This window comes from Microcaecilia unicolor, chromosome 1 (assembly GCF_901765095.1).
Source record: "Microcaecilia unicolor chromosome 1, aMicUni1.1, whole genome shotgun sequence".
Lineage (NCBI taxonomy): Eukaryota > Metazoa > Chordata > Amphibia > Gymnophiona > Siphonopidae > Microcaecilia > Microcaecilia unicolor.
In genome coordinates this window covers 427,683,776-427,710,974 of record NC_044031.1, presented here as the reverse complement: position 1 = coordinate 427,710,974, position 27,199 = coordinate 427,683,776, and the positions used below count along the sequence as shown (strand labels likewise).

The 27,199-nt window shown below is 43.1% G+C and overlaps 1 protein-coding gene across 1 annotated transcript in view; it reads right to left on the bottom strand.

Moving 5' to 3' along the window:
* LOC115475978 (putative ribosome-binding factor A, mitochondrial) overlaps window positions 1-19,013 on the bottom strand; it is a 31,821-nt gene extending 12,808 nt beyond the window's left edge. The window contains exons 1-6 of the mRNA XM_030212071.1: window positions 18,821-19,013; window positions 11,996-12,038; window positions 10,736-10,912; window positions 7,457-7,569; window positions 5,307-5,391; window positions 197-267 (exon numbers count right to left, since the gene is read on the bottom strand). Coding sequence (XP_030067931.1) covers window positions 197-267; window positions 5,307-5,391; window positions 7,457-7,569; window positions 10,736-10,912; window positions 11,996-12,038; window positions 18,821-18,954 — 623 coding nt within the window. The 5' untranslated portion in view covers window positions 18,955-19,013. The remainder of the gene's footprint in view (window positions 1-196; window positions 268-5,306; window positions 5,392-7,456; window positions 7,570-10,735; window positions 10,913-11,995; window positions 12,039-18,820) is intronic.
* Between the last annotated feature and the right edge of the window lie 8,186 nt (window positions 19,014-27,199).

The window sequence follows — 27,199 nt, the reverse complement described above, 5'->3', positions numbered from 1 at the left end:
TGGATGTTCCTCCTTGGTAGCTGTACATGGACTTCTCCTGGTGGTGGTTGACAGGATTATTCTTGATAAGATTGTTAACCCAGAAATCCACAGGTAAACCAATATTTGTGGTTCTTCCACATTTAGGAACAATATATGTAATACAAATAAATAAATACACCCCCACACACAAAAAACCCCACCACTTAACACTAACCTGACATCATTATGAACGTGGTCATCATCATCATCTGGTCCGAAGTCAGCAATTTCTAATAATTTTTCAACCTGTTAATATATGAATCTAGTATGAGCTCTCCAGCCATTCCAGCAGTGTACTCCCACACATTCTTAGTTCTAGAAACATACAGCTATCTCCTCAGCAAGTTCACTGGACAACAGAAATCATGTAAGAAAATCCTTTTTACAATAATATATTAAATTTCCCTGTCATAAGCTTAAAGTTATGACAGCAATCAGGGTAACCCAGTATATATTTCTTCATTTTATTGCAGGTTTATTTGCCTTCTCAGTGCAGACTATAATAAATTGGGGGAAGTGTTTCCAATGTCCGGCTAGGTGCCTACCTAGGCAATAATGATTATCACACAATATGGTTTGATATAAGGGCAAAAGGGGAGTGCAGACACACAAAACTCAAAGTACTGCATTTCAGACAAGTTGATTTTGGTAAAATGGGGGAATACCTGAAGGCGCTGATAGCATGGGTAGGCATAGGAGAAGTGGAAGCGAAGTAGTCCAAGCAGAAAGCTGCTATAAATATGGCAATAGATTTTTATACAAGGAAAGTAAACAAAAACAAGTGAAACAGGAAGCCTATATGGTTCTCCAAACAAGTGGCCAAAAAAAGAAGGGCAAAAGAGGCTGGGTTCAAGAAATATAGAACACAAGAGGATCATGGAAAAGATTACCAGATTAAATTCAAAGAAGCAAACACAGATATATGGCTAGCGAAAACACAGGTGGAAGAAAAAATGGCTAAAGATGTAAAACAAGATGAAAAGACCTTTTCAGATAGATTGGGGAAGGGAGAAAAGCTAGGAATGGAACTGTAAGACTGAAAGATGCTGGAGAGTGATGAGGATAAAGCAAATGTACCAAACAAATACTTTTTTGATGGTCACGGAAGAAAATCTTGTAGAAGGACTACGGTCAGCTGCCGAGGGTATAACTGGGAATAGTGTGGATATTGCACTGTTCACGGAAGAAAATGTTTATAAACAACTTGAAAATCTTTAAGTGGATAAAACTATGGGGCCAAATGTGATACATCCCAGGATACTGAGGGAGCTCAGAGAAATCCTGGCGGGACCTTTTAAGGATTTATTTAATAGATCTTTACAGATGAGAGAGGTTCCGCAGGATTGGAGACGAGCTGATGTGGTCCCTCATTACAAAAGCAGGGACACAGAAGTGGGAAAAATAATGGGAGTTGCTGCTGAAGGAAAATATTGTTTTTCTAGAATCCAACAGGTTGCAGGATCCGAGGCAACGTGGTTTTACCAAAGGAAAATCCTACCAAACGCATCTGATTGAATTTGTTTTTGACTGGGTGACCAAGAACTGCATAAAGGATATGTGCTAGATGTAATCTACTCGGATTTCAGCAAAGCCTTTGATACAATTCCTCACAGAAAAGTCATAAGTAAGTTGAGAGGGCTGAACTTAGGAATCAAAGTGGTGAACTGGATTGGAAACTGGATGACTGACAGGCGACAAAGGGTTGTGGTAAATGGAATCCGCTCAGAGGAAAGGAAGGTGAGTAGTGGAGTGCCGCAGGGGTCAGTACTGGGGCCAATTCTGTTTAATATATTTGTGAGTGAGAGACATTGCTGAAGAGTTAAAAGGAAAAGTTTGCCTTTTTGCAGATGACACAAAAATAGCCAACAGAGTAGAAACCATGAGAAGAGATCTCCAAAAATTAGAGGAACAGTCAAAGGTCTGGCAGTTAAAATGTAATCAAATTCCTCTAAAAGTACCCAGAATTGTTCTAATAATAACAAACTAAAAATATATAAATTAAATATGTGAATAGTACTTAGAGTGATTAAGTGACTCGCATCAAAGGGTATGAATACCCAAACTATGCACTCAATGTTTGACCATCATTGCACCGTACTCCTACCACCTCCTAAAATCCTGGAGGCATAAGCCAAATTCAGTCACAAAAATTGTTATAAACCGCAATCAAGTTGGATAGCAATAATTCAATGTCCTTATATACTTATCTGAGGGCAGTAATGTTGGTGATGGTGCATGGTTCAAATCAATAGAGTTGACATCCCCTTACTGATGCGTAGACACCCTGTGTATAACCAAATGAGTGTTCCTCTGTGGTCGGCATCCAGGCTGTGGGGGTGAAGAGTGGATTTGGATGTTTTTTACCCATGGACAGCCGAATTGTGAGAGTTATAAGACAACAGTTTAAGCATCTGTTCTCTTGATGACACCATTATATCAGTGAAACACAACCCTATGTTGAGAACGAGACTTTTGTTGAAATTACAGATGAACATTCATTTGGTTCTACACAAAAAAGGGATTTAAAACGATTCCCAAGACCCTTTAAAGATATTTCAACCATAAAAGCTTTATCACTGAGGATTAATAATTTGCGACCTGGGAAGTTTTCTGGAGATTGTCCTGACCTGAGTATTTTCATTTTGTCTACAACAATCATTTCAGAAACAACAAAAAAAAAAAAGCAAAAACAAGTGAAGAAAATCAAAACCAGACAAGAAAAACAGAGTTAAAAGAAAGCCACATCTATGTGCAATGTTTCAGAAACATAGACAATAAGCAGTAACAATCAGCTCTGTTCAACTTGACAGTAAACTTTGATTCTTTAGCTAATTTCTTTGAGCTCACCCAAGCTCTGGGGGCAGCCAGGTTCAAAACAGTGTCAGTAAATACCTTAGATGGAAAAGGATGGGATTTATTCATGCATTTGTTATGCTATTTATTACACCATAGAATTTAGCCAGCAAGGCCAAAAAGATTCACAATGTGAGGCCTGTTTCCAGAGGTTCCAGAGGAGGCGGGCTTAAAGGAAAAGGATTAAAGAATCTGAACAATAGCTTTGTGGTACAGCCCAGTATTCATACCTAACCAGTATGTACATGAAACGATCCAAAGTACACATTATATTTAATGCCAGAAGTACACAGAATTTGAATTACGTGATAGATCCCAGATAGATGGACAATATAAAAGATGAGGCAGCACAATGTCAATATGAGAGCAGTTAAATATTTCAGCTTTAGTGGATATTCATTTAGAATATAAGTAATTAAGTATTGCCATACTGGAAAAGACCAAAAGGTCCATCAAGCCCAGCATCCTGTTTCCAACAGTGGCCAATCCAGGTCACAAATACCTGGCAAGATCCAAAAAAGTACAAAACATTTTATACTGCTTATCCCAGAAATAGTGCATTTTGCCCTAGTTCATTAAATAATGGTCTATGGACTTTTCCTTTAGGAAGCCGTCCAAACCTTTTTTAAACTCCGTTAAGCTAACCGCCTCTACCACATTCTCTGGCAACAAATTCCAGAGTTTAATTACACGTTGACTGAAGAAACATTTTCTCCGATTAGTTTTACATTTACTACATTGTAGCTTCATCACATGCCCCCTAGACCTAGTATTTTTGGAAAGCATAAACAGACACTTTACATCTACCCGTTCAACTCCACTCATTATTTTATAGACCTCTATCATATCTCCCCTCAGCTGCCTTTTCTCCAAGCTGAAGAGCCCTAGCCGTTTTAGCCTTTCCTGATAGGGACGTCGTCCCATCTTCTTTATAATTTTCGTCACCCTTCTCTGCACCTTTTCTATTTCCACTATCTTTTTTGAGATGCGGCGACCACAATTGAACACAATATTCAAGGTGCGGTCGCACCATGGAGCAATACAAAGGCATTATAACATCCTCATTTTTGTTTTCCATTCCTTTCCTAATAATACCTAACATTCTATTTCCTTTCAGCCGCAGCAGTACACTGAGCAGAAGGTTTCAACGTATCATCAACGACGACACCTAGATCCCTTTCTTGGTCCATGACTCCTAACGTGGAACCTTGCATGACGTTGCTATAATTCGGGTTCCTCTTTCCCACATGCATCACTTTACACTTGCTCACATTAAACATCATCTGCCATTTAGACGCCCAGTCTCCCAGTCTCATAAGGTCCTCTTGAAATTTTTCACAATCCTCCCGCGATTTAACGACTTTGAATAACTGTGTCATCAGCAAATTTAGTTACCGCACTAGTTACTCCCGTCTCTAGATCATTTATAAATACGTTAAAAAGCAGCGATCCCAGCACAGACACCTGGGGAGCTCTTTTGATAACTGCCTCAAAGTGGTGGAAACAGCTTTCCTTAACATTATGGGTGGAGGCCTACTCTCTATGTATTTCAGGAAATAATTAAAAGCTCATCTATTCGATGTTGCATTAGATTGACTGGATTATGATTCATTGCCCTGTATTAGATTTATATTATGGAAGTGTTATTTTATTTTCTTTGTATCTTTTTATTGTATTCACTTGTTTTTCTGCTTGTTATAAAGGTTTGTTATTTGATTATATAAAGTACTTACTGCAGTGTACAATCTGTAGTGTAGACAAATGTATATAAATTAAATACCTACTATTAAAGTTAAAAACTGCTGTTAGGAAACAGAATCATTTCTTTTTGGATGTTCACATTTTTAAATCACCTCTTCGAAAGAAAGTGTATGAGTCTGCACGCTCACTTAAATGCCCCATGCTAACACTTCCATTTTGTAGTACATTAGGGGGAAAGGGAATGGGACTTGATATACCACCTTTCTGTGGTTTTTTGCAACAACATTCAAAGCAGTTTACAATCGGGCATATTTTCAAAGCACTTAGCCTTCCAAAGTTCCATAGAAACCTATGGAACTTTGGAAGGCTAAGTGCTTTGAAAATATGCATAATAGTATATACGGGTATACACAAAAAGTAGCACATATGAGTTTATCTTGTTGGGCAGACTGGATGGACCGTGCAGGTCTTTTTCTGCCGTCATCTACTATGTTATGTTACTGTGTTATGTACTTATTTGTACCATGGGCAATGGAGGGTTAAGTGATTTGCCCAGAGTCACAAGGAACTGTAGTGGGAATCAAACCCAGTTCCCCAGGATCAAGTCCACTGCACTACCACTAGGCTACATTAGCAGCGAACTGGTGAGACAAAGTGCACTAGAAATGGCAGGTGCCTCCTGGCTTTTACTTTCTTGCCTGTTCGGTTCTCCTGTGACTGCTGTGGCTTACCTCTAATATGGCAGCATCTTCTTTATCTCTGACAAACACGAATGGGGGGATGCCTCCCATGACCTGACGTGACATCAAGAGATACCTGCAAAACAGTGTGGTCAGGTAGTAGTGCTCCACTGCAGGAAATCACCAGTCTTTAAAGGATACAATCTAATGAGAAGGAGGGCAGGACAAGTTTTTACATGTCAGTGCAGCAAAGCCCACAGATTCTTGGGTGTCTGACAAGAGCAATATTAACACTGGGCTGGTAGCTGGAACTAGATTTATTTATTTAGATTTTTGCTCACACCTTTTTCAGTAGTAGCTCAAGGTGAGTTACATTCGGGTACTCTGGATATTTCTCTGTCCCAGGAAGGTTCACAATCTAAGTTTGTACCTGAGGCAATGGAGGGTTAAGTGACTTGCCCAAGATCACAAGGAGCAGCAGTGGGATTTGAACCGGCCACCTCTGGATTGCAAGACCGGTGCTGTAACCACTAGGCCACTCCTTAGCTGGAAGCTGAACCTCTCTGTAATACCTTGGACATTCCCCTGAGCCAGACCTCACTATTCTCTGCCACACCCAGAATTCTTTCCAAAACCCTTCTTAGCTTTGCCATCAGTGGTGATGACTTTTATATGGGGCCACACTCACATTTCCTCCTCTTTGTAGAAGTAAGCCTGGTCTTTTACAGAGCCCCACCTTGGCTTCCGAGGAGTAAGCTAGATGTGGTGGAAAGACAGGTCTTTGTTAATGCTTTTTCTGTAAATTATAACTTGTTTTTAACCACTTGATAAATTTGACAACACATGCACAAACACACAAACTGCCAAGTCAAGAACACTTCCTGAATCTTGTAAGGAAAGCAGATACCTTCACTAATTTGTCAAAAGCAAACCATGCAGCTAGGGAAGGGAAAAAAACCCCAAAAGTTAATTCCTTCCTTCTTGGATGTGGATTCTAAACTTTCTTCCTCTTAAACTATGTGCATTTCAGAGCAAATTCTGCTGGTAGTCTTGTTACTCAATACTTTTTAAATCTGCTACACTTTCATAATGCTATCCTCTTTTTCCTCTGGCAGCATTTCAAGAGTGACTTAAAAAAAAAGTAATTACTTTGCTTAATATTCTGTAGGGTGGAAATGGTCCTTGACATGGGAAAATTCCTTTTTTTTCCTGTAACCTCTCTTACATTGTTAATATAATTGCTATATGGCAGAGGACCATAAGAAACCAGGTCCTCTGTATTTTTGTTACTGCTGTACTTGTTGGGGTTTGAATTCTGTGGGTGGGATATAAGTTTTAAAAAATGTACTGATGACCGTTTCATTTGTTTGGCAGTTCTGGATACTCCTTTGTCATCAATAAAATTGTTTAAAGTAAAAAATAATTAGTTTTTAAAAAGACCTTAAAACCCAAAAGTAAAAACATGAGTGCTGAGGTGTTGTTTCTAACTACATGCCGTATACTATAATACCCACTCACAAAGAAAAACATTCAGCAAAATACAACAGGTTCATTTGGTCACCAGATAGTAGACATGCTTCTGTTCTGAGAGCCATAAGACCTTGCACCATGGCCTACTCCAAGTTTCTGAAGGTAAAATAAACAAGCCCAGGGATTTCCAGGTGGAACAGGTACTTTCAAAACAAACCAACCTGGCTCTAAAAAAAAAACCCAGATCCTCTTACACCACTTTCCTCCTCCTCGAGCACTAGTGAAAGGGATGTGAACACACACACACAAATATTAATCTCTTAATTAACCATTTCCTTCTCACAGCTTACAAAGGCATAAAACAGTGATGATGAAGTATCTTTTGCCCTGATCACAGCTTACAAATAGTAAAAGCAACAGTGATGTTTGTTAGGGTGTGAACAGCCAGGTGCTTCTACATGCATGGGTATGCGTGCCTAAGACCAAAGAACCAAGGGCCACTGTCAGGCTGTCCGATACAAAAGGACGCCTGTAGCCTCTGATCAAACGTGGTGTTCATAATAAAACAAAAATACATTTTAGTTGCCGTAACACATTTCTTAAAGGGATAGAACTTGCGTAAAAATGCAAGCAAAACAAAACAAAAAAAAAAAACCCAACAATTGATAGGTATGTGATGCAGAGTTGAGCAGAGACTGTGGTGCTTATGCCCAAGAGCTAACAGTCCATACCTAATACGAGAAGCGTTTTTCTGTAAGACTTCTTCCATGTGCTTGTCTCTCTCTGCATCACCTGTGATCCTCCAGTAGAGGCGACACGCTGAGAAGTCGGGTGCTAGCGACACCTGCATGAAAAAGCTGCACCATGAGTGAGCTGTTTAAAATGCGCTAACAGCATAGTGGGAAAGGGAAGGAAAAGGGGAATGGGACTTGATATACCGCCTTTCTGTGGTTTTCGCAACTACATTCAAAGCGGTTTACATAGTATATTCAGGTATTTATTTGTACCAGGGGCAATGGAGGGTTAAGTGACTTGCCCAGACTCACAAGGAGCTGCAGTAGGAATCAAACTCAGGGCTAGATGCACTAAAGTCCTCGGAAGAGCCGTTCCCTTACCGATTCCATAGCGAATTGGTAGGGAACGGCCATGTATCAAGGAAATGGAATGCAAATGAGCTGCTCGTTGTAGCTCACTTGCATTCTCTATTTCCTCGGAAAACAGTTGGCCGGTCGAGCATGCGCAGAGCAGCCAAGCGTTATGCTGGCTGCTCTGCGCATGCCAAAGACGTCCAAAAAGGATGTCCCTGACGAGCACTTGTCAGAGCCACGGGCCGGAGCGCAAGCTGCAGCTGCCAGTACAGCCGGTGATCCCTGCTGCCCCACTCTTGGAAGAAGGGGTGCATTGCGGCTGACCGTGCAGACCCTCCTCCCCGGGAATGCGCGGCGATGGGGAGTTGAGAGTTGCACCAAAATACCACCGCAGGCATCAGGATGTGCGAGGACGTTCTAACATGGACGTCCTTCACTGAAACATAAAAAAAAAAAAAGTACGGCCCTGACAAGCAATTGGACGTATTTCCCCAGATTTTTTTGTGATGCGTGTTCTTCTGCGAGGACGTCCAAATAAAAAAACTAGTTGGACGTCCCTTTCAATTATGCCCCCCTCCAGGTCTCTCTCCACCAATCACAGCGCGTTTAGCTGTCACCGGTGTCAGCTAAACGCCCTGTGATTGGTGGAGAGAGACCTGGAGGCGGGCATAATCGAAAGGGACGTCCAACTAGTTTTTTTATTTGGACGTTATCGCAGAAGAACAGACATCACAAAAATCTGGAGAAAAACGTCCAATTGCTCGTCAGGGCCGTTTTTTTTTTAATGTTTCAGTGAAGGACATCCATGTTAGGCGCTTTGAGCACTTGGACGTGGCTAGGCAGTGAAGGACGTCCATAAAGGACGGCCCTGACGAGCACTTGGACGGTTTTTTTCCCCAATTTTTTTTTGTTACATTTATAGAAGTTTTTAAGAGGCTGCACGGCCCCAACGAGAGGTACAGACCTCCCGTTAGATTTTCCACGGTTAGGCAATCGGAAAATGGTAGTGCATCTCATTACAATACGATTTATACACATTGGGGTACTAATTTGCTCATCTGCATTCTGTTTTCGTTAGCTGCTACCGTGATCGGAAAATGGCTCGGATATGCATTTAGTGCATGCCACGGATTACTACTTGCTCGTTAATGGCTCGTTAAGTTTAGTGCATCTGGCCCTCAGTTCCCCAGGATCAAAGTCCACTGCACTAACCACTAGGCTACTCCTCCACTCCTGCATTAACTGCTAATACACACTCACTGCCATGATAAACAGCGAGCATGGTATGGGCAGTGGCAGCCTTGCAGTCAACATGGGAGTCACTACCACCCATTAAACTATTAATGTGGCAGATAATGCAAAACAGTTAACACCACCTTAAAAGTGTAGCTAACTGCATGCTGCATTATCGAATATAAACCAATGTTCAGTTGTGAATTTTGCCCCAGACTGGTGGCATAGCTGAAAATCCAGGAAATACCTCCAACAGTTACTGCATAGGTTTTATGCCTAACACGTGTTAACTGCAAAGGTTAAGGTACGTTAGGCACAAACCCCCGGATTCTATGTAGTGCAACTTAAGTTGTGCGTGCAAATACAGTCGTATTCTGTATTTGCACGTGCAACTTAATTAGTTGACAGGCCAATTAGCGCTGATAATTGCCAACAAGTATTGACACTAATTGGCATTAATTAGAACTTACATGCACAGCTAAGCATATTCTGCACCGTGATGCGCGTAAATTCTAAGTCGAATAGTTGAAAGGGGGCATGGCCAGGGGCCTGGAATAGGCAAGTCGTGGGCACTTCTAAAATCTATACGTGTTGTAATAGAATACACCCAGTCCACACCTAATTTAGACATCAAGATTTACACCAAGCTTTATTGTGATGACTAAGTGCTGTTAATGTCTCCATAAGATACAAAAATTTCAGACTGTTTCCATGAACCAGTACTTGGAATTGTTTGTTTTCCAAAGTTTTGCTATTTCATATCAAGCAGCCAAAAAACAGTAAGTTGTTTTTTGTGGGGGGTTTCCAGGATAAATAGACCTGCTCCTAGGAGACACATTTTGGGTGAATAAGTCCGAGAAGTGCCCAATATAGACCGTACTTCATCTCAAACATTTTCCCCAAAAGACCGTATCACTGAACATGACCTCTCTGAATGGCTTTCTAAAGTAGTTTTCTGTACAATGCTTAAGCTTCCCAAGCATTGAAAAGTTCATCAAACAAGAGTATATCAACTCCAAAGTGAAATTAATTGAAAGCCGAGAAACTCTTGGACCTGCTGTTGCTTTCTCTGTGGTTCAGTTCCTTGCCTGTTTATGGTAAGCATGAAAAGAGTCCTTTTACATTCTGAAGAGAAGATAAAGCATAATTTTTTCTATTTACCCTCTAATTTTATGATGATGATGATGGATATTTGTAGCCTACTCTATCCCTAAAATTAGGTTCATAGCAGGTTAACAACAAGAAAAGGATACATTAAAGCAAAAAGTATAATAATGTTAATTCTGTCCAACAATTAGATTAACTATATCATCATGGTAAGAATTAAAAGCATGTATGATGAGCAGTTTTTTTAAACATTTAAGGCCCTGTTTACTAAGGCACGTTAGTGTTTTTAATGAGCCTATAATTAGCGCGCACACTAACCATGTAGGAACCTATAGGGATATTATAGGTGCATACATGGTTAATGCACCTATAATGCGGCTTGGTAAAGAGGGCCCTTAATGTTTTATATATGTTTCATTTACTTTTTTAATGTTATATGTTTTTATGATATTTTATATGTGCAATTATAATCCTCTAATAACTTGGCCTGAACTTCTGCTATAAGTACACAAGCAGCAGCAAGCATGACTGTGGTCTAGGCCTGCAGAACTGTTAATGGTGCACTACATTTGCTTTCCTTACCTTGGAAAGTTCCGCCTGGAGGTTATACAGCTCCAGACTGACCTCAGCAGAGTTCAACAGGTCAGTTACTGCTCTGTACAGGATAACATTCAAAGCCCGCATGCGTATGCTGTCCTCCCTTTTCCTTTTTGGTGGCAAAGCTTTCAGTGTGCCAATTACGCTGGACGGCTTGTACTTCTTCACAGAAACAAAATACAAATCCTGAGGGGGGTGCACAAGTCCGGAAACACTACAGAATTTATACAACAACATCCACCCGATTTGTTTCTTTCACTTTGAAAACTAGAAAAATTGAAGAATGGATAAGGTACAGTACAACCTGCCTGTGCCAAAGGCTGCAGCCTCCTGATGCTAAACCAGAAAGAAAATGAAATCCTTCAAAAGCAAAATGGGGGGAAGGGCGGGAAGTGGCCTTAAGAAGCAGACAAAAGCTTCCAAGTTTGTCTGCTGGCACAATTTTGAAAGAGCACATTTTAACCCAAGGCCTTAATTCATTACAGCTTCTGGAAAGAACATTCCATGAAGGGAAGGGGTGAAAAGAGCTGTAAGACTTTAGTGGACAAGGGCTAAATATTGAGAACTGGAGAGCAGTTCCAACCCTGCACATCTGAAGCTGCTGTAAGATTTCCACAACGAATATGCATGAGATTGATTTGCATGTAGTGCTTCCATTGTATGCAAATAGATCTCATGAATATTCATTGTGGAAATCTTGAAACTCCAACTAGGTTATGGCCCCTGTGGTAAAAAAAAAAACCCTCAAAACTGTGGTTCCCTGTAGCTCCTGGCCCAGTGCAAATGTCTATGCCAAGTAGACCACAGCAACTCTTCACAATAGCTTAAGGAACGGGAACTGAATTCACACACTGGGAAATACCTGACAGGGAGTTTTAAAGCCAGGGGCAGGGCAGCTTCAACAATCATTAGTCATAAGCTCTTTTACCACAATTGTCCCCTTTATCTGGCCTATTCCTTTCGTAACTCCTCACTTTCTTCATTCTTCCAACAGTCGCAAATTGGTGCTCCCACCAGTGTTACCTGCCTGTTTAGAATCTACTAGGACCTGTGCATTCTTCTTTTTGGGTTCCCTTCTTTGGAATTCCCTATCTCCCACTTTACAACTTTCTTTCCAAAGGATGGTCCTATTGTTATGTTGCTATCCGGTTTTAAACTACAGGCCCCCCTCCCATATATCTCACCATATATCCTCTCCTAAAATTGATAATTTAAGAGATCAAAGTTTTAATTTGCAGAACTTACCAGCTGAGATCCTAATGTAGGACTTTCATACCAAAACTTCTTTCTGTTTGGGTGAAAGGGGGGGAAAAAGCACATTGTTATAAACTGAACTGTCTCAGGCTAATTTTTATGGAAGTTTTGTATCAGACAGTAACACACAGCCCACTAGACAGATCAGCATTTGAAAGTACAGGCCCTGGAATGCTCATAGAGATGTTCTTTTGCTTGGTACACTGTGAGTTCATCACATATTTTTGACATCACAAAGAATGCTGCCATACAAACACTTGTTTGAGGTTACACAGGTTTTCTTCATTTTACCTAGCCAGACATTTAGAAGGCTGGTAATGTGACCGGCAGGAGAAAAGGCATACTCCAACGACTCAACCTAAATGCCTAACCCCGCAATACATCAATATAAATGTTCACGTTGGACATAACCTAACCTACTCTTCCCCTTGACCCCAATATGTCTATCAAATCTGACCATTAGCCTGTCTTAACTCCACTTTGTATCTTGCCGGTACTGGCGACTGCCACTACTGCACTATGTAAGCCACATTGGGCCTGCAAATAGGTGGGAAAATGTGGGATACAAATGCAACAAATAAATAATCCTCAAATTTATATTCCTTATTAAACCTACTACCTTTGACCGCCATCCGAAAGAGGTTTTCCCCCCTTAGACATAAAATAGAATATACCCTTTTACCGACAGGAAAAAACACATTTTTATATGTATACTCTTTTCAATTTGAAGGATTTTAAAGGCTAAAAGCTTTCACTCATCAAGGTAGAAGATGCCACCAAGTCTATGGAGATTAATATTTAGTAATTCATTTGGTAATGAATTGTACTCTTCAAATATTTAGCAGCATAACCAGAGTAAAGTTTTCAAAATAAACATTTTTATGTGAAATCATTTTTATTATTAAACAGAACAGAGCAAAACAAAACAATCAAGGCACATGATCCACCATAGGCTGCCAACAAAGAAAAGTACTTTGAGTTGCACCAAACAGTATATAGGTCAGATGCTGCAAGGAAGAGCTAAGATCAGTCTAAGTTCAATTTAAAAGACAACTCCTGGCTGCAGGCTGTAAGGTAGACCAGAAGCACTCCCAGCAATGTCTGACTCTCCGACCAGGAGTGGAAGATCTCTGTTATACTCTTTAATTTCATAGCAAAATAAACATTTTAAAGCTGGATATTCCTAGGGTACCTGAATATAACTCACTTTGAACTACTATTGAAATAAATATATTAAAGAGAGAGCACCATCAACTATAAAACATAAAAATAATTTTTAAACTTCTGTTCAGGACTCTCAAATATTTTGGTTGTTTCCCAATACCTCTAATTTAAACAAATGTAACCAGGAAGGTGGCTGTCACGAAACACCTAGTTACCAGCCTGGGGTTATCCCACAGCCACTTAGAGGGTCTATCCCCAGCACAGCTCAGGTCCGCCTGCACCTGCCGCTTGTGCTTTACACTAGCACCCTCCTCCCACCGACTGGGTCACAACCCCTTCTGGGTGAGTCTCCTGCTCTCCAATTATCCCCAGTTATTTCTAGGTCACTGAAGCCACACTCCCAGTGGTCCCCCAGTTCCCAGAAAGCACTCACAGACCCCAACACACCAAACCACCAGGATTCTTTATCAGTCCAGACAAGCAGAGAAAATTGTGTTTGATCTCATAAAATTGAACAGTGGAACAAAATAGTGCAAATAGGCAAGCAATAACTGAAATATGGATCAATTACAACACTAACTAAACATCTGCATACTGGCTAAACAGTACCTGGGAAGATCAAGACATATAATTCACCCAGCCTCAGCAAAGAGATCTGTCCTCTCTTTCTCTGGCTAAGACTGAAGCAACAGCCAGCATCTGCTGGGTAATTTCAAAACTCCAGGCCAATCAGAGCCCTGAACAGTCAAGTTTCAAATAAAAACTGGTTACATCACTACAAGCACTTCCTATTTATTATCTGTGTGCCCAATAAAGAAAGAGAAGTCAGCCCTCTGTAACAACTTTCAGCCTAAACATGCACCATCTGCTGGCCAAACAGGAGGAAATACACTTCAGAACATAATGCAGGAAAAATATCCATTTTACATGCTTAAAACACACAGTTTCCTTCTCAGTGACCATCTTAGTTTCAAAGAACTCCATTCTCCCACAATGCACTGAATACACGAAAGACAAGAAGGGAGTGAGCCAGCAACGGTAACAAAAATTATTTTCAAGAAGTGGTTAATATAGAGGTTTAAAATGGAAGTGAATGACATGATTCTACCTGACAGTTTGCAAAAATCAAGGAATATTCTAATTTCATATAAGAAATCTCTATTAGCTGTGCACCAAATAAAAGAGGAATCTGGTGCTGATAATATATGCTCAAGCTCGGAAATTCTATATCGATCGTGGATTGGCCTCATCTTTGGCTTTATGAAAGATGATTATCTTCACTATGAAGGACTACTGAAAAGCATCAAGGTTGCAAAACAGTGTGACTAAGCAGTGGTCAGGGCCAGAGGAGCACTGTAATGCATAGGAAGTATAACCAGTAGGAAATAAAGGTGGTATGACCTCTAATGTGAAGGGAGCCACATGCACAGTCCCCACTGACAGCCTGTTTCCTTGTCCTCCAATTAGTTTTCTCTTTAGGAAGGGAGGAGGGGGTTCAGCTGCTGCAGAAATCATCCGCATGCAAGGATTGCTTACAAGTTGCAGGTGCAACCTCAACTGGAGAATTGTGACCAATTCTGGAAGCGCTCTCTCCAGACGAAGATTAGAAATGTTTTTGTTTTTTTGGTTCAGAGGAGAACTACCAAAATGGCAAAGAATCTGTACCATAAGCCAAATGAAATGGTGAATGGGGTATGATAAACATTATCACATCTCAAGGGTATAAATGTACAAGAAAAATCTTCAGTGGAAAAAATTTTAGAATAAAATGTCATTGTGGGGTGAAACGGAGTAACAAGCAGAAGATATGGATACACGAATAGCCTCTTAGTAGAAGTTAGATTATCCTTTTATTCCATTCCTCTTTCTACCTTTTTGGGGGTAATCATGACCTCCACCATGATGCCTTTGATATTTTCTTGCCAAACATTGCAGAGGTTTGCCATTGCCTTCTGCAGCCACAGCACCAGTCTCCCCTGCTAGTTTTCTCATCAAAGCACTGGCCCTACTTAGCTTTCAAGAGTTAACAAATTCAGGTTCTCTCCCAAGTCAGTGTTGCTTGGCCCAGTACAGGCAATGGAAGTAAAAAATCAAGCTAAAACCATATAAATCTCCTAATGACAAGAAAGGGGTATGGGGTTACAATAATGTAAATTTTTCCCAAGCTCCCTGACCTATATTCATTCTTATATCCCACAGTTATCAAAAAACAAGTTTTGGTTCAATGTGGCTTACAATTAGTAGTTAGGAGAAATTACAGTGGTGTTTTACGCTTACAATTGCAATTAGAGACAGTAAAGAGCAAAGGTATGGTTAGCCATACAATTTCTTGAAAAGGTCGGTTTTTAAATGAAGTCAAATACCACAAAATCCTGGCTAGAGAAAGGTGACATGAGGTGCTCTTTGTGAAACACAGCCATGCATAATTTACAGAAATGTTAAAAAAAACTATTAAAATAATGCCACTAAATGGGTGGTATGAGAGACCCTTTTGGTTGCTATGGACAATCAGAAGCTAATCATTTTTATGGTACTACACCTGCAAAATGTATTTCCTTTCCTCCACCTACACCACTCCCTCCTTCCTAAATGATTCTCAGTAATATACTCCCTGGGTATCAAAACTAATCATGAACATAATCCTATATAATAAAACACACCTCCAACATTCTGAAGCTGACTGCATGGCTGAGGCATTCCTGCTCTCTGTATCCATCTCCTGAATTGACATCACGTACTTCCGGGTTCGTCACAAGCAGAAGTGACCAACCACACGAGGTTTCTCGGCTTCAGAATGTTGGAGGTGCATTCTACTAAATAGGATTGGTCAGTTCCTTGAAGCACAGCCAGAGCTCAGCGTCCTGCACAGTAACACTCAGACACCAGAGAGAGAGGGGGGGGGGGCTGACACCAGACGGGGGGAGGTATCTCTGTCACACACACACACTCTCTCTCTCTCTCACAATGTCTTTCTCTCTCTCACTCTCACACACTCTGTCTCACACTGTATCACATTCACTATGTGTCACACAGTCACTCACACACTCTCTTGGTCTCATACACTCAGTCTCACAGAAAGTCTGTATCTCACACACACTCTCTCTCTCGCACACACTGAATCTGTGTGAAACACACTCTCTCTCTCTCACACACAGTCTCACATACGCACTTGCACACACTCTCATTCTCACACACACACATTCTCTCTCTCTACAGACACACTCGCCCCCAGACTCACTCTCTCTCTCTCACATACACACACCTCGCACATTCACTCTCTCACACACAGTCACTCTCACATACGCTCTCTCAAACTTACACACTCCGAGGAAAACCTTGCTAGCGCCCGTTTCATTTGTGTCAGAAACGGGCCTTTTTTACTAGTCTCTCTATATAAAAGGCAACCCCAACGTTCTAATGAAGCCTCACCGGAAACTTGAAGGGGGCGAGATATCCGGTTTGCCACAGACTGTGTGCCCCGCCCTCACATCACAACGTGATAACGTCGAGGGCGGGCCAACGACGCGCCTCAAGCATGATGCGCCAACGGCCCCGTCCATCTCGCCGTCGCTCCCTCCTTCACTCGCCCCCCTCCGTCTGCCCCTCACAGCGCCTCTCACCTCAGAGTGAAGGCGCTGCAGCAGGCAACAGATGATCGTTTCCCTTTGGCCCTCCCTCCTTCCCTCCCTATGCCCCGCCCTCGCAGAATTTACTCAGACAAGGGCGGGACAGGGAGGGAAGGAGGGAGACCCGAGGGGAAACGATCACCTGTTGCTTCTGCTGCAGCGCCTTCACACGGAGGTGAAAGGCACTGTGAGGGGCCGACCCCCCCCAAGCAACACTGACCCCCCTCAAAGCCCCTGAACCCCCTCCAAGCCCCCAAAGTCGCTGCACCTCCCACCCCGCCCCCTCCGAGTCCAACCGACTACTTCACTAAGAAAGCTACAGCATGTTCACAGCTCCTCCCACCACAAACAGGTGAGCCTATTTAGTTCCCTTTAAGCAAAGAAGCCAATTTGGTTGATCTCTATTTCCACTGTCCCGCGCAGCCGTCATTGCTATACACTCAACTAAAGCAACCAAACGTATGAGCTGCTGCATCCAGGTTGTCGTTCTTTATTATTGCTCCATCTGTAACAACTGTGAAGCTGTTTCATTTGCACCCCCCTCCAAGCCCACAGCCACTCCCTCACAGTTCGCCATCCGCCCCCCCCCCCCCCAAACATTCACACACACTCTCTAGCACACACAAACAAAAAACCTACTGGTAGCCACCAAACACACGACCTGAAGGATCCCTCACTTTCAACCCATCACCACAGGAAAGCAGCCCCCTCTCAAAACTCCCTCGCCAATCCCTCACAGTTCACCATCCCACACCCCTCCCCCTAACATTCTCACTCACACACACCATCACACCCTCCCAACTTGCCTACCCTGCCCACCCCTCCCTTTCCCACCCCTCAAACAACATTCTGACAACAAAAACACAATATCTATCACACACAAAAACACTTCACTATTGCCAACAAGCCACAACACGACCTGAAGGCAGTGGGCCACCACAAGCAGGTGGCGGCCGACCACAAGGCCCTGGAGAACACCTGGAAACTTATGCACAAAGTGGTGAGTTGCAGCGGAGTGGGAGAGGGGAGGGAGGACGGCCTGCAAATCGGACAACAGGAAAGGGGGCCGTGGAACTTGGAGGGGAGAGAGGGTGGCGTAGGACTCGGAGGGGACAGAGGAAGACAGCGAGGGAGGGGGGGCTAATCTTGCTAGCGCCCATTTCATTTCATACAGAAACGGGCCTTTTTACTAGTGTTCCATATTACTAAACCCATCAGGATTTTATCTGTCCTTATGCACCACTCTATGGGTGGACTAAAACTTGAATAACAAAGTTGCACTTTTACCTGCTAAACATACTACAAAAGATGCTCCCCAGTACTTCAACCCCAGCAACTTAACTTCTAAGTTATCATAAACGGGAAGAACAGCCATGCTTTTTTCCCTTACAGCCTTTAATCCTGTTAAAGGTCCTTCCCCATTCTGCGTCTATGGGAAAAGTGAACTATGACAACTGCGATCATAATTTAACACCTGAGCCGCCGGCAGGCTTCAGCCAAGATATTAAGGTGGCTCATTCTTTACGGGAGTACCGCTTCATCTCAATTATTTTATTTAAGTCAAACTGAACCCCTGCATGAAACTCCTAGAATACAGAGCACGTTGAAGAGACTTTCCAGCCATCTCTGGGACAGAACCTAAGCAAACGGAGTAAATCGATCAGGAGACTGGTCTGAAAGACAATCACTACAGTAGCGTAAAGTTAAGCTAGCTTCACTCCAAGTTCCCAAAGGAGACTGGTAAAACTTGGATCCTGCTGTTTGCATCCGCGGGAACTGCGAGGTCCACAGGATCCAAGTTTTACCTGAACCCGGCACCTAGCTTTGGAAAGTGTCACAAATGCATAGAGATAATCACCTACAGTTTGTTTCTAGACTAATCAGTTTAAGATGACAACCACACTACTTTAAGCAAATAAAACTTAAGTTTGAAAATCATAAGAGAAATCACATCAGGGCTTTTCTGCTTTCGTTAGAGCAAAAACACGACAGTGCAAACGGTAAGGCCGTGGCGTTCTATCCGTACTTGTTCTTAGTAAGGAACTTGCGGAGCAGGCTCTTGGCGGCGACCCTTTGAGTGCAGTGCAAACCTCTGGCCCCTCCCGCGCCCTCCTGCATTAGCTGCCACTGCATGGCAGCGCACAACACGCGCCGCCACATTATGACGTTCACTAGCTGCCAGGCAGCAGCTCCTTCGGGTAACAGATGCACATTCTAGTTCCGGGAGGGACTGGCGCGAGATCCGACCTGACGAGCGAGCGTTCTTTGCAACTCGCGAGCGCCTCTGGTGCCCAGGAGGACGCACTAATGTATTTATTTATATTTACAAAAATGTGTTGAGTATTAACGTCCTAAAACCTGCATAAAATTATGTAAAACTAAAATAAACCCTGGATCGCTTAGCCAAAAATCTACATACATGTTATCAAAAAGGTCAAAATTCAATCAGGATAATGCCTTCTTTGAACAGGTATGCTTTAAGGCAGACCTGTAAGACATGCCCCTGCCAGGAAGGTTTGAACACCACCTTGGTAGTATCCAGACTCAAGTTACATAATGTAAAATTGGCTCCTAAGTAATTGTAATGGGGAGAATAGGGAGGATGAGTATTTTTAGTGTGGCCCGCAGCCCGCCCCATCCATAAATGCGCGGCTGCTGTAGTGGCCCATCATTACTTGACATACCTGCTTTAAGATGTCTTTGAAACTGTAAAAGGCCAGTCATACTTTGCAGTTCAAAAGGAAGAGCCCCACTGTGTTGAGCCAGCACTATATAGAATAGTTGAACCAGTAATCTTACCATTGAGCCCAATTTCATTTTCCAGTCCTTGGTTCCAGTTATGGGTGCAGCTCTGGCCACATTGTTGGGCAGACTAGACCGTGTATAACTTCATCTGCCATCATTTACTATGGTTCTGTGTTTTTGTTCTTTTCAACCCAATGGAAGTTGGAAAGAATCATACAAAAAGGTTCAAGAATGTTGTCTTTCTCTTTCCATCTGTTTGTCTGTATGCAAAAAAACTGCCCAAAAATTTAACATAGAATTAAGCTGCTTGAAAGAAAACCCAGTAAAAAGACAGAATCACTTTGAAAATGGACCAGATTGCACTGGGGGGTTCTTCCAGAGATATGTTGCCCCCCCATGACCCAATGCATTTTCCTGGGAGAAGGAGTTCCAACTTCTGTAGCAGAGAATAGTTAACAGAATTGGATGAGACTTGGTCTGTGGGGGAAAAACAATAAAAAGACACAATGTTTGAAAATGGACCATATTGGACTAGGGGTTCCAGAGAAATTAGTCCAGCCCCAAATATTGAATGACCATGTGCTCATCAATCAGCTGGATCACAGCATGCTTGTAACAAGGACTGTAAGTTAACCTATAACCTTAAGATTTGGACCTGTTACTTTGTTCTTTTATGCACAAATTCTCTGTTCTAAGATCCTTTTAAAAGCTATCTCTCGTTTGCAATATTTGTATATTAAATGAACCTGTTATGATTGTGGTCATAACCCCTCTCAAACTTACCTTTTTCCTGGTGGTCAGCTTAGCTGGCTTCTGTTTCTTTTGTCTGTCCTTTCTGAGCTGGCTCTCTCTCTCTGTGCTGGCGCTTCCAGCAGCATGACTCTAATTGTTTCACTTTACTACAGCTGTGTGTGTGGACTGAGTTAGCTCTACCTCTCTTTGGGTGTACTGGCTTCAAGTGCTTCACGGTGCTGCATTGGTGTGGGTTGGGCCTCTATGGGTTTCAGTGTGCTAGGTTTCAGTGTGCTGTATGCCTAGGTCTAGGGAGTGTGACATCATCTGGGAGGGCCTTGATAAGGAAGTGGTGTTCTTTCCTTCAGTGCCTTGGCAACGGTGGTGTTTGCTTTAGGTAGGGTGGTGCAGTGTGCACTTCTGACTTTGTGTCTAGGTTCCCTGCTTGCTTTTGCTAAAGGTCCAGGTTAGTGGTTGTTCAGTGTGCACTTTGAGTTGTGTTTAGCTTTCCTGCTTTTCCCTTGTGGTTCCCCTGCTTTTCCCTCTTGGTTTTGGAAGCACCGTGATAGTTTGTGTCTAGCTTGCTAGAGTGGGCTTAGGAAGCACCTTGTTAGTTTTGTAGCTAGCTTGCTAGAGTAGTGCCTAGGAAGCACCTTGATAGTTTTGTGTCTAGCTTGCTAGAGTGGGGCTTAGGAAGCACCTTGTTAGTTTTGTAGCTAGCTTGCTAGAGTAGTGCCTAGGAAGCACCTTGATAGTTTTGTGTCTAGATTGCTAGGGTAGTGCTTAGGAAGCACCTTGATAGGTTGTGTCTAGATTGCTAGGGTAGTGCTTAGGAAGCACCTTGATAGGTTGTGTCTAGCTTGCTAGAGTAGGGCTTAGGAAGCACCTTGTTAGTTTTGTATCTAGCTTGCTAGAGTAGGGCTTAGGAAGCTTGTTAGTTTTGTGTTTAGCTTGTTAGTATAGGGCTTAGGAAGTCCTTTTGTTAGTGTAGGCCTAGGAGTGCCCTGGTTAGTCCAGTTCCTTGGAGCACTGCTGTCTCTTCTGTTTCCAGGCCTGGTCCTTGTGTCATCCGGTATCCGGTAAGTCCTGCCGGCCACTCGAACCCAAGGGCTCAACCCTTGGGGGGGGTAGTGGCCAAGTGCAGGTGAAGCTGTACGGACCAGTCCAGTGTGCTCCAGTCCAGTGTGTTCCGGTCCGGTGTGTGTTCCAGTCTGGTGCGTTCCAGTTCAGTGTGTTCCGGTCCGGTGTGTGTTCCGGTCCTGTGTCCTCCAGTCCGGGGGATTCCAGTCCGTGTGTTCCGGCTCGCTGGGCAGTGCCTGCAGTCCCTACCGGTGCCGGTGTGTTTGCCCAGCGTTGATTGGTGGGTTTTGCCTGCTGCTGTCGCTTCTCGTCAGCAGCCCAAGGGCTCACGTTTGCTCCAGAGCCCGGCCCCGCGGGCTCTGAACCTGAGAACCTGACAGAACCCTTTTGAAGCTAAAAATATAGTCTTTGTGTTCTGAGTATATGGTATCTGTTAAGGTTAATCTTGCAGTACAGAACACTGCATTTCAACAGAGATATTTAATTTATTGCAATTATCACCTTTGGTGATTGGTGGCGAAATTAATATCCTAAAACTTATAAATGCAGCGCCTGCTCTTAAATTATAAACAGTAGCAAGTGCTCTAGAGCTCTTTCCCCCAAGTAAATCATTTCTTGTAACAATAAGTATTCAACGGAAGGAGGTTACAAAGGGCAAATGATAATTGAGAAAAATACCAAAGAAATAGAATTATGTGAAGGTGACCTTAGAGGTCAGAGTTGAAGAATACCAGATAAGTAAGAGAGAAAATATAAGGCATTAAGTGATTGGACAAAATTAGGCATCAGTAATCTGACAAGCACAACTTGTGGCAGTCAGGTTTTGTTAAGCTTCCAAAGGAAACAGAGAGAGATTTTATTTTCCTTATACTGAAATTTGGACTGATATTTAATTCAATTTTCTGTAACACTGGGATAAAATAATTGTTATTGTAACCATAAAAGAGAAACACTAATCTCAAGAGTGTTTGCCAGAAAGGCAGTCTTCTGTTTTGGTTGGCTTCCCTTTAGAGGCAAGAGGGTTGTTAATTGTTAATACAGTCTTAATCAATTTATTGCTGTTATGATTGGGGTCATCAGAACCCCTCTCAAACTTACCTCTTTCCTGGGGGTCAGCTTCTTAGCTGGCTTCTGTTTCTTTTGTCTGTCCTTTCTGAGCTGGCTCTGTCTCTCTGTGCTGGCAGCTTCCAGCAGCATGGGGTTAATTGTTTTACTTTACTACAGCTGTGTGGGTGGACAGAGTTAGCTCTACCTCTCTTTGGGTGTACTGGCTTCAAGTGCTTCATGGTGTTGCATTGGTGTGGGTTGGGCCTCTCTGGGTCAGTGTGCTTTTGCCTAGGTCTAGGGAGTGTGACATCATCAGGGAGGGCCTTGATAAGGAAGTGGTGTTGTTTCCTTCAGAGCCTTTGCAACGGTGGTATTTGCTTTAGGTAGGGTGGTGCAGTGTGCACTTCTGACTTTGTGTCTAGTTTCCCTGCTTGCTTTTGCTAAGGGCCAGGTTAGTGTTAGTGCAGTGTGCACTGGTGACTGTGTTTAGCTTTCCTGCTTTTTCCCTTATGGTTCCCCTGCTTTTCCCTCTTGGTTTTGGAAGCATTGCTGTGTGTAGGGCTTTGGAAGCTCTGTTGCTGATAGAAGTACTTCAGGGTTTGGTGTTGTTAGGAACACTACAGATTTTGCTGTTAGAAGTACTTCTGGTGTTTGTGCTATTGCGGTCTTTGCTGTTGGTGTTTGGTGCTTTAGAAGCACTTTTGGCTTATGTGTTAGCTTCCCTGCTTTTTCCTTGTGGCTCCCCTGTCTTCCCTTTTAGTGCTAGGAGCTCTTCTGGTTGCTTGCCAGAGTAGTGCTTAGGAAGCACCTTGTTAGTTTTGTATCTAGCTTGCTAGAGCAGTGCTTAAGTAGCTTGTTAGTTTTGTGTTTAGCTTGTTAGTGTAGAGCTCTGCTTGTAGCTTGGTGCTTAGTAGCACCTGTGTTAGCTTTGTGTTTAGTTCCCTGCTCTGTTAGTTTAGGGCTTAGGAAGTCCCTTTCTTGAGCAGGGCTTAGGAGCTCCTGTTTAGTATGGGCTTAGGAAGTCCTTTTGTCAGTTTACTGTTAGGAACACTCCTGCTGGTTTAGGGCTTGGGAGCACGTAGATCAGTTTAGGTTTAGGAGCACTTCTGTTTCCAGTCCTGGTCCTTGTGTCATCCGGTATCCAGTAAGTCCTGCCGGCTACTCGAACCCAGGAGCTCAACTCCTGGGGGGCTTAGTAGCTAAGTGCAGGTGAAGCTGTGTGTTCCAGTCCAGGGGGGGTTCCAGTCCTGTGTCCTCCAGTCCGGGGAATTCCAGTCCAGTGTTCCAGTCCATGTGTTCCAGCTTGCTGGGCGGTGCCTGCAGTCCCCTGCCGGTGTCAGTGTGCTTGCCCAGCGTTGGTTGGTGGGTTTTGCCTGCTGCTGTCGCTCTCGTCAGCAGCCCAAGGGCTCACGTTTGCTCCAGAGCCCGGCCCCGCGGGCTCTGAACCTGAGAACCTGACAATTATTTCCAAAAATACACTCTTGCAAGAATGGGTGTCTATGAAAGCAAGAAGGCGCACAAAATCCTTAAAGTTTACAGGTTATATAGTCTTCTTTGTCTGCCCCTAAGTTTCTCATTGGATATTGATCACATTTACTCCCCACCCCCACCCCACACACACTGCATCATTGCTAATTATCATATAACAAAGCCTTTGTCGTTTAAGTTCTTCTGCTCATGTTGCATTTTCTTACCTGCAGACTTCCATGTGAAAGCTCTGTTTTCTGGCACATGGAATGTTTCACTTCCCCCCTAACTCCCCCTCCCTTCCTTCTGCTCCCTTTGTTTATAGTTCAGAGCTACCTCACAGATGTTCAATCCTAGCTACTTTTTATCTTAGCTTTAAGGCCTGCCTGTCCTTGAAGCATGCTAGCAGTTTGGGCTTCTTACAACCCCCCTGCCTGCCTGTCTCTCTCTCCTGTCTCAATTTGCACACGTCTCTTTAGAGTAACACAGGGAAACACAGTTCCTTTGTTATTAATTCAGACAGCTATAATGTAATGCTTTCTGCTAGAAAGGGCTTTACACAATTATAGTTAGGGCCTAAACTATATATTCTATCAACTATGTTAAATGAAAAAGCAATATTTATACATTTCTCACACCAGAATTACATATTAAGGGCATTTGATTTAAACTTTGTTTTAATTTGTTTATTCAGTCCTTACCTGCACATGTTCAGAACTGCTAAGGGGTCCCAATTTTTGAGAAGGAGATTTTAGTACATGCCCACAGCCCCGCCCCACTTTGCATTGGCTCCACCCACTACCTGGCTGCGCCCCCTGGCACACCTCAAACCCACGGCCATTTCAGAAAATTATTTATTTAATAGCCTAACACCCTTTTCAATTAGCTTTCAGAGGCCAAAACCTCCTGCCTCAGGTCAGTATAATGCTGTTATGGTATCCTCTCCTGACCTGACGAAGGAAGTATTGGTCTCTGAAACTTTATTAACACAGCTACCATATTACTTTATCCTAAATTAAAATAACATTATTTTCTTTACCTTTGTTGTATGGCCATTTACTTTTTCTAGTTGTGTTGCTCCCAGTCTCTAGATTCTGCTTTCCTTCGTGTTCTCTTAACTCTTTTGCCAGGGTTTCCTGGCCATTTGTCATTTTCTCTCCTTTTTCTTTGCTTTCTTCAATATTTTTTCTGCCTTTCTCTCTCTGTCCAGATTTAATTCATTCTTACTATCCATTCTTTAATTTCCTTCTTTTTACTTCATCTACCTATGGCTTTTCATCTTTTCTTCACCCTTTTTCTGCCCCTGCCCCTTCCTCTTATTCTCCAGTCTTGCACCACTCCTCTTTTCCATCCAGCAGCTCTCCTCTTTCTCTCCCCATCCTTCCAATGTCTCCCCTCTTTCTTTCTGTAACCTTCCATCCAGTGGCGTACCGAGGGGGGGCGGTGGGGGCGGACCCGGGTGCTAACCAATGGGGAGTGTTCTAAAACTTCTACCTTATCTGCTCCGGCGCTCCGCTGCTCCGGCCATCAGTTTCGACTTCCCCTGGGCCCTAATGCTGCACTGGCGCGCCTTACACACCTCTGTGGCTCGGGCTCAGGCTGACTTGTCTCCTCCCAGCGGCTCCTCTCTCTCTCCCTCCCTCTCAGTTGAAAGAGACAAGTCCCGCCCATCTGACGTCATGACGCCAGACGCCTTCCTCATTCGCGTTCCTCCCCCTGCGGCGCCCTTCGCGCCAGTGCGCCTTGGCCTTCTGCCTTCCTGCTGCAGTAACGTCTCTCGGTGGCTTTGGGTTGTTTAAATTCTCACGATTCCAGGAAGTCCACTATCTTTGGTGTTGTGTTTGGTCTGGTTGTCGAAGTAGATGTTGCCTATGATAATTACATTGGAAATAAATTCCATGAAGCAAGGGAGAGAGACACTGGCCCTGGATTTGGAGTGCAGGAGAGAGGGAGAAAGAAGGTTGAAAACATGGGAAGGGATGGGGATACAGAGCAAATGCTGAACATGGGGGAATAGGGACAGAACACAGAGGGGAGGTTATGGATAGGAGAGAGAGGGAGTAAGATGGAATGACAATGAACATGGAGAGAAAAAATTCAAATAGATGAGCAGAGATGGATATGGATGGGGAACAGAGAGTGGAGAGAGAAAGATGGTGAGAAGGGGAGATGCTGGAATGCATCATGTAAAAAAGAGAGGGAGGCACATGCTGGATAGAAGGGAAAGAAAAGGCAGACAGTGGATGGAATGGGCAGATAAAGCGAAACCAGAGACGACAAAGGTAGAAAAAAGATTTATTTATTTGCTTTAGAATAAAGTAGTATTGGGCTGTGGTGATAAAAAATGAAAATAAGGTGATCTTTTTGTTGGACTAATTTTAATACATTTTTGGACTAACTTTCAAAGACCAAAACCTCCATGCTTAGGTCAGAACTGGACCATAACAGCAGTATACTGTACTGACCTGAGGAAGGAGGTTTTGGCCTCTGAAAGCTAATTGAAAAATGTATTAGTCCAATAAAATGGTATTATCTTATTTTCTATTTTTTTATTTTATTTCTATTTGTTAATTTGTAAAGTGATGTTGCATTGTATGCTGGATCTGGCCTCTTGGGGTTCAGTTTAATTTTAGTTTGTGGTTACTTTACTTGGTGAGCATGTATCGATGTTCTATATCTATGAAAAAGACATGGTTTTCTGTTGGCAGAATCATTTTTACTAATGTCTTGGTTAGTTTTACAATGGGTGTATTGATGTTCTAGTGTTCACTGCAGTGTTTAAGATACTGCCTTTCCCAGGTACACCTATGTTGTGTGACTCATGGATTATTACTAAAATTAATATTTTCATATGGGGGGGTGTTAAAAAATGATGGGCCCCGGGTGTCAATTATGCTAGGTACGCCACTGCTTCCATCCAGCATCTCCTCTTTCTCCCTACCCTTCCATCAAGCGTCTTCCCTCTTTCTCTCCCATCCTTCCACCCATTTACCCTCTCTCCCGATCCTTCCATCTAATGTCTCTCACCCCTCCTTCTATCCAGTGTTTTTCTATCTCTCTACCCTTTTCTGTTCAGTGAGAGGAGAGAGGAGCGGCTGCACAGCAGACAGCCAATGCCTGAAGGCTGCCTGCCTTGGAGGCCCGGGCCCGGGGAATTTTGTCTCCCCTGCCCCTCCCCTCGGCGGCCCTGCAACCTAGTCCTCGGGGCACACCCAGCCAGTCAGGGTTTTCAGAAAATCCCCACTGAATTCAATGGGGATATTCTGAAAAGCCTGACTGACTGGCAGGCTCATTTTCGAAAGAGAAGGACGCCCATCTTTTGACACAAATTGGA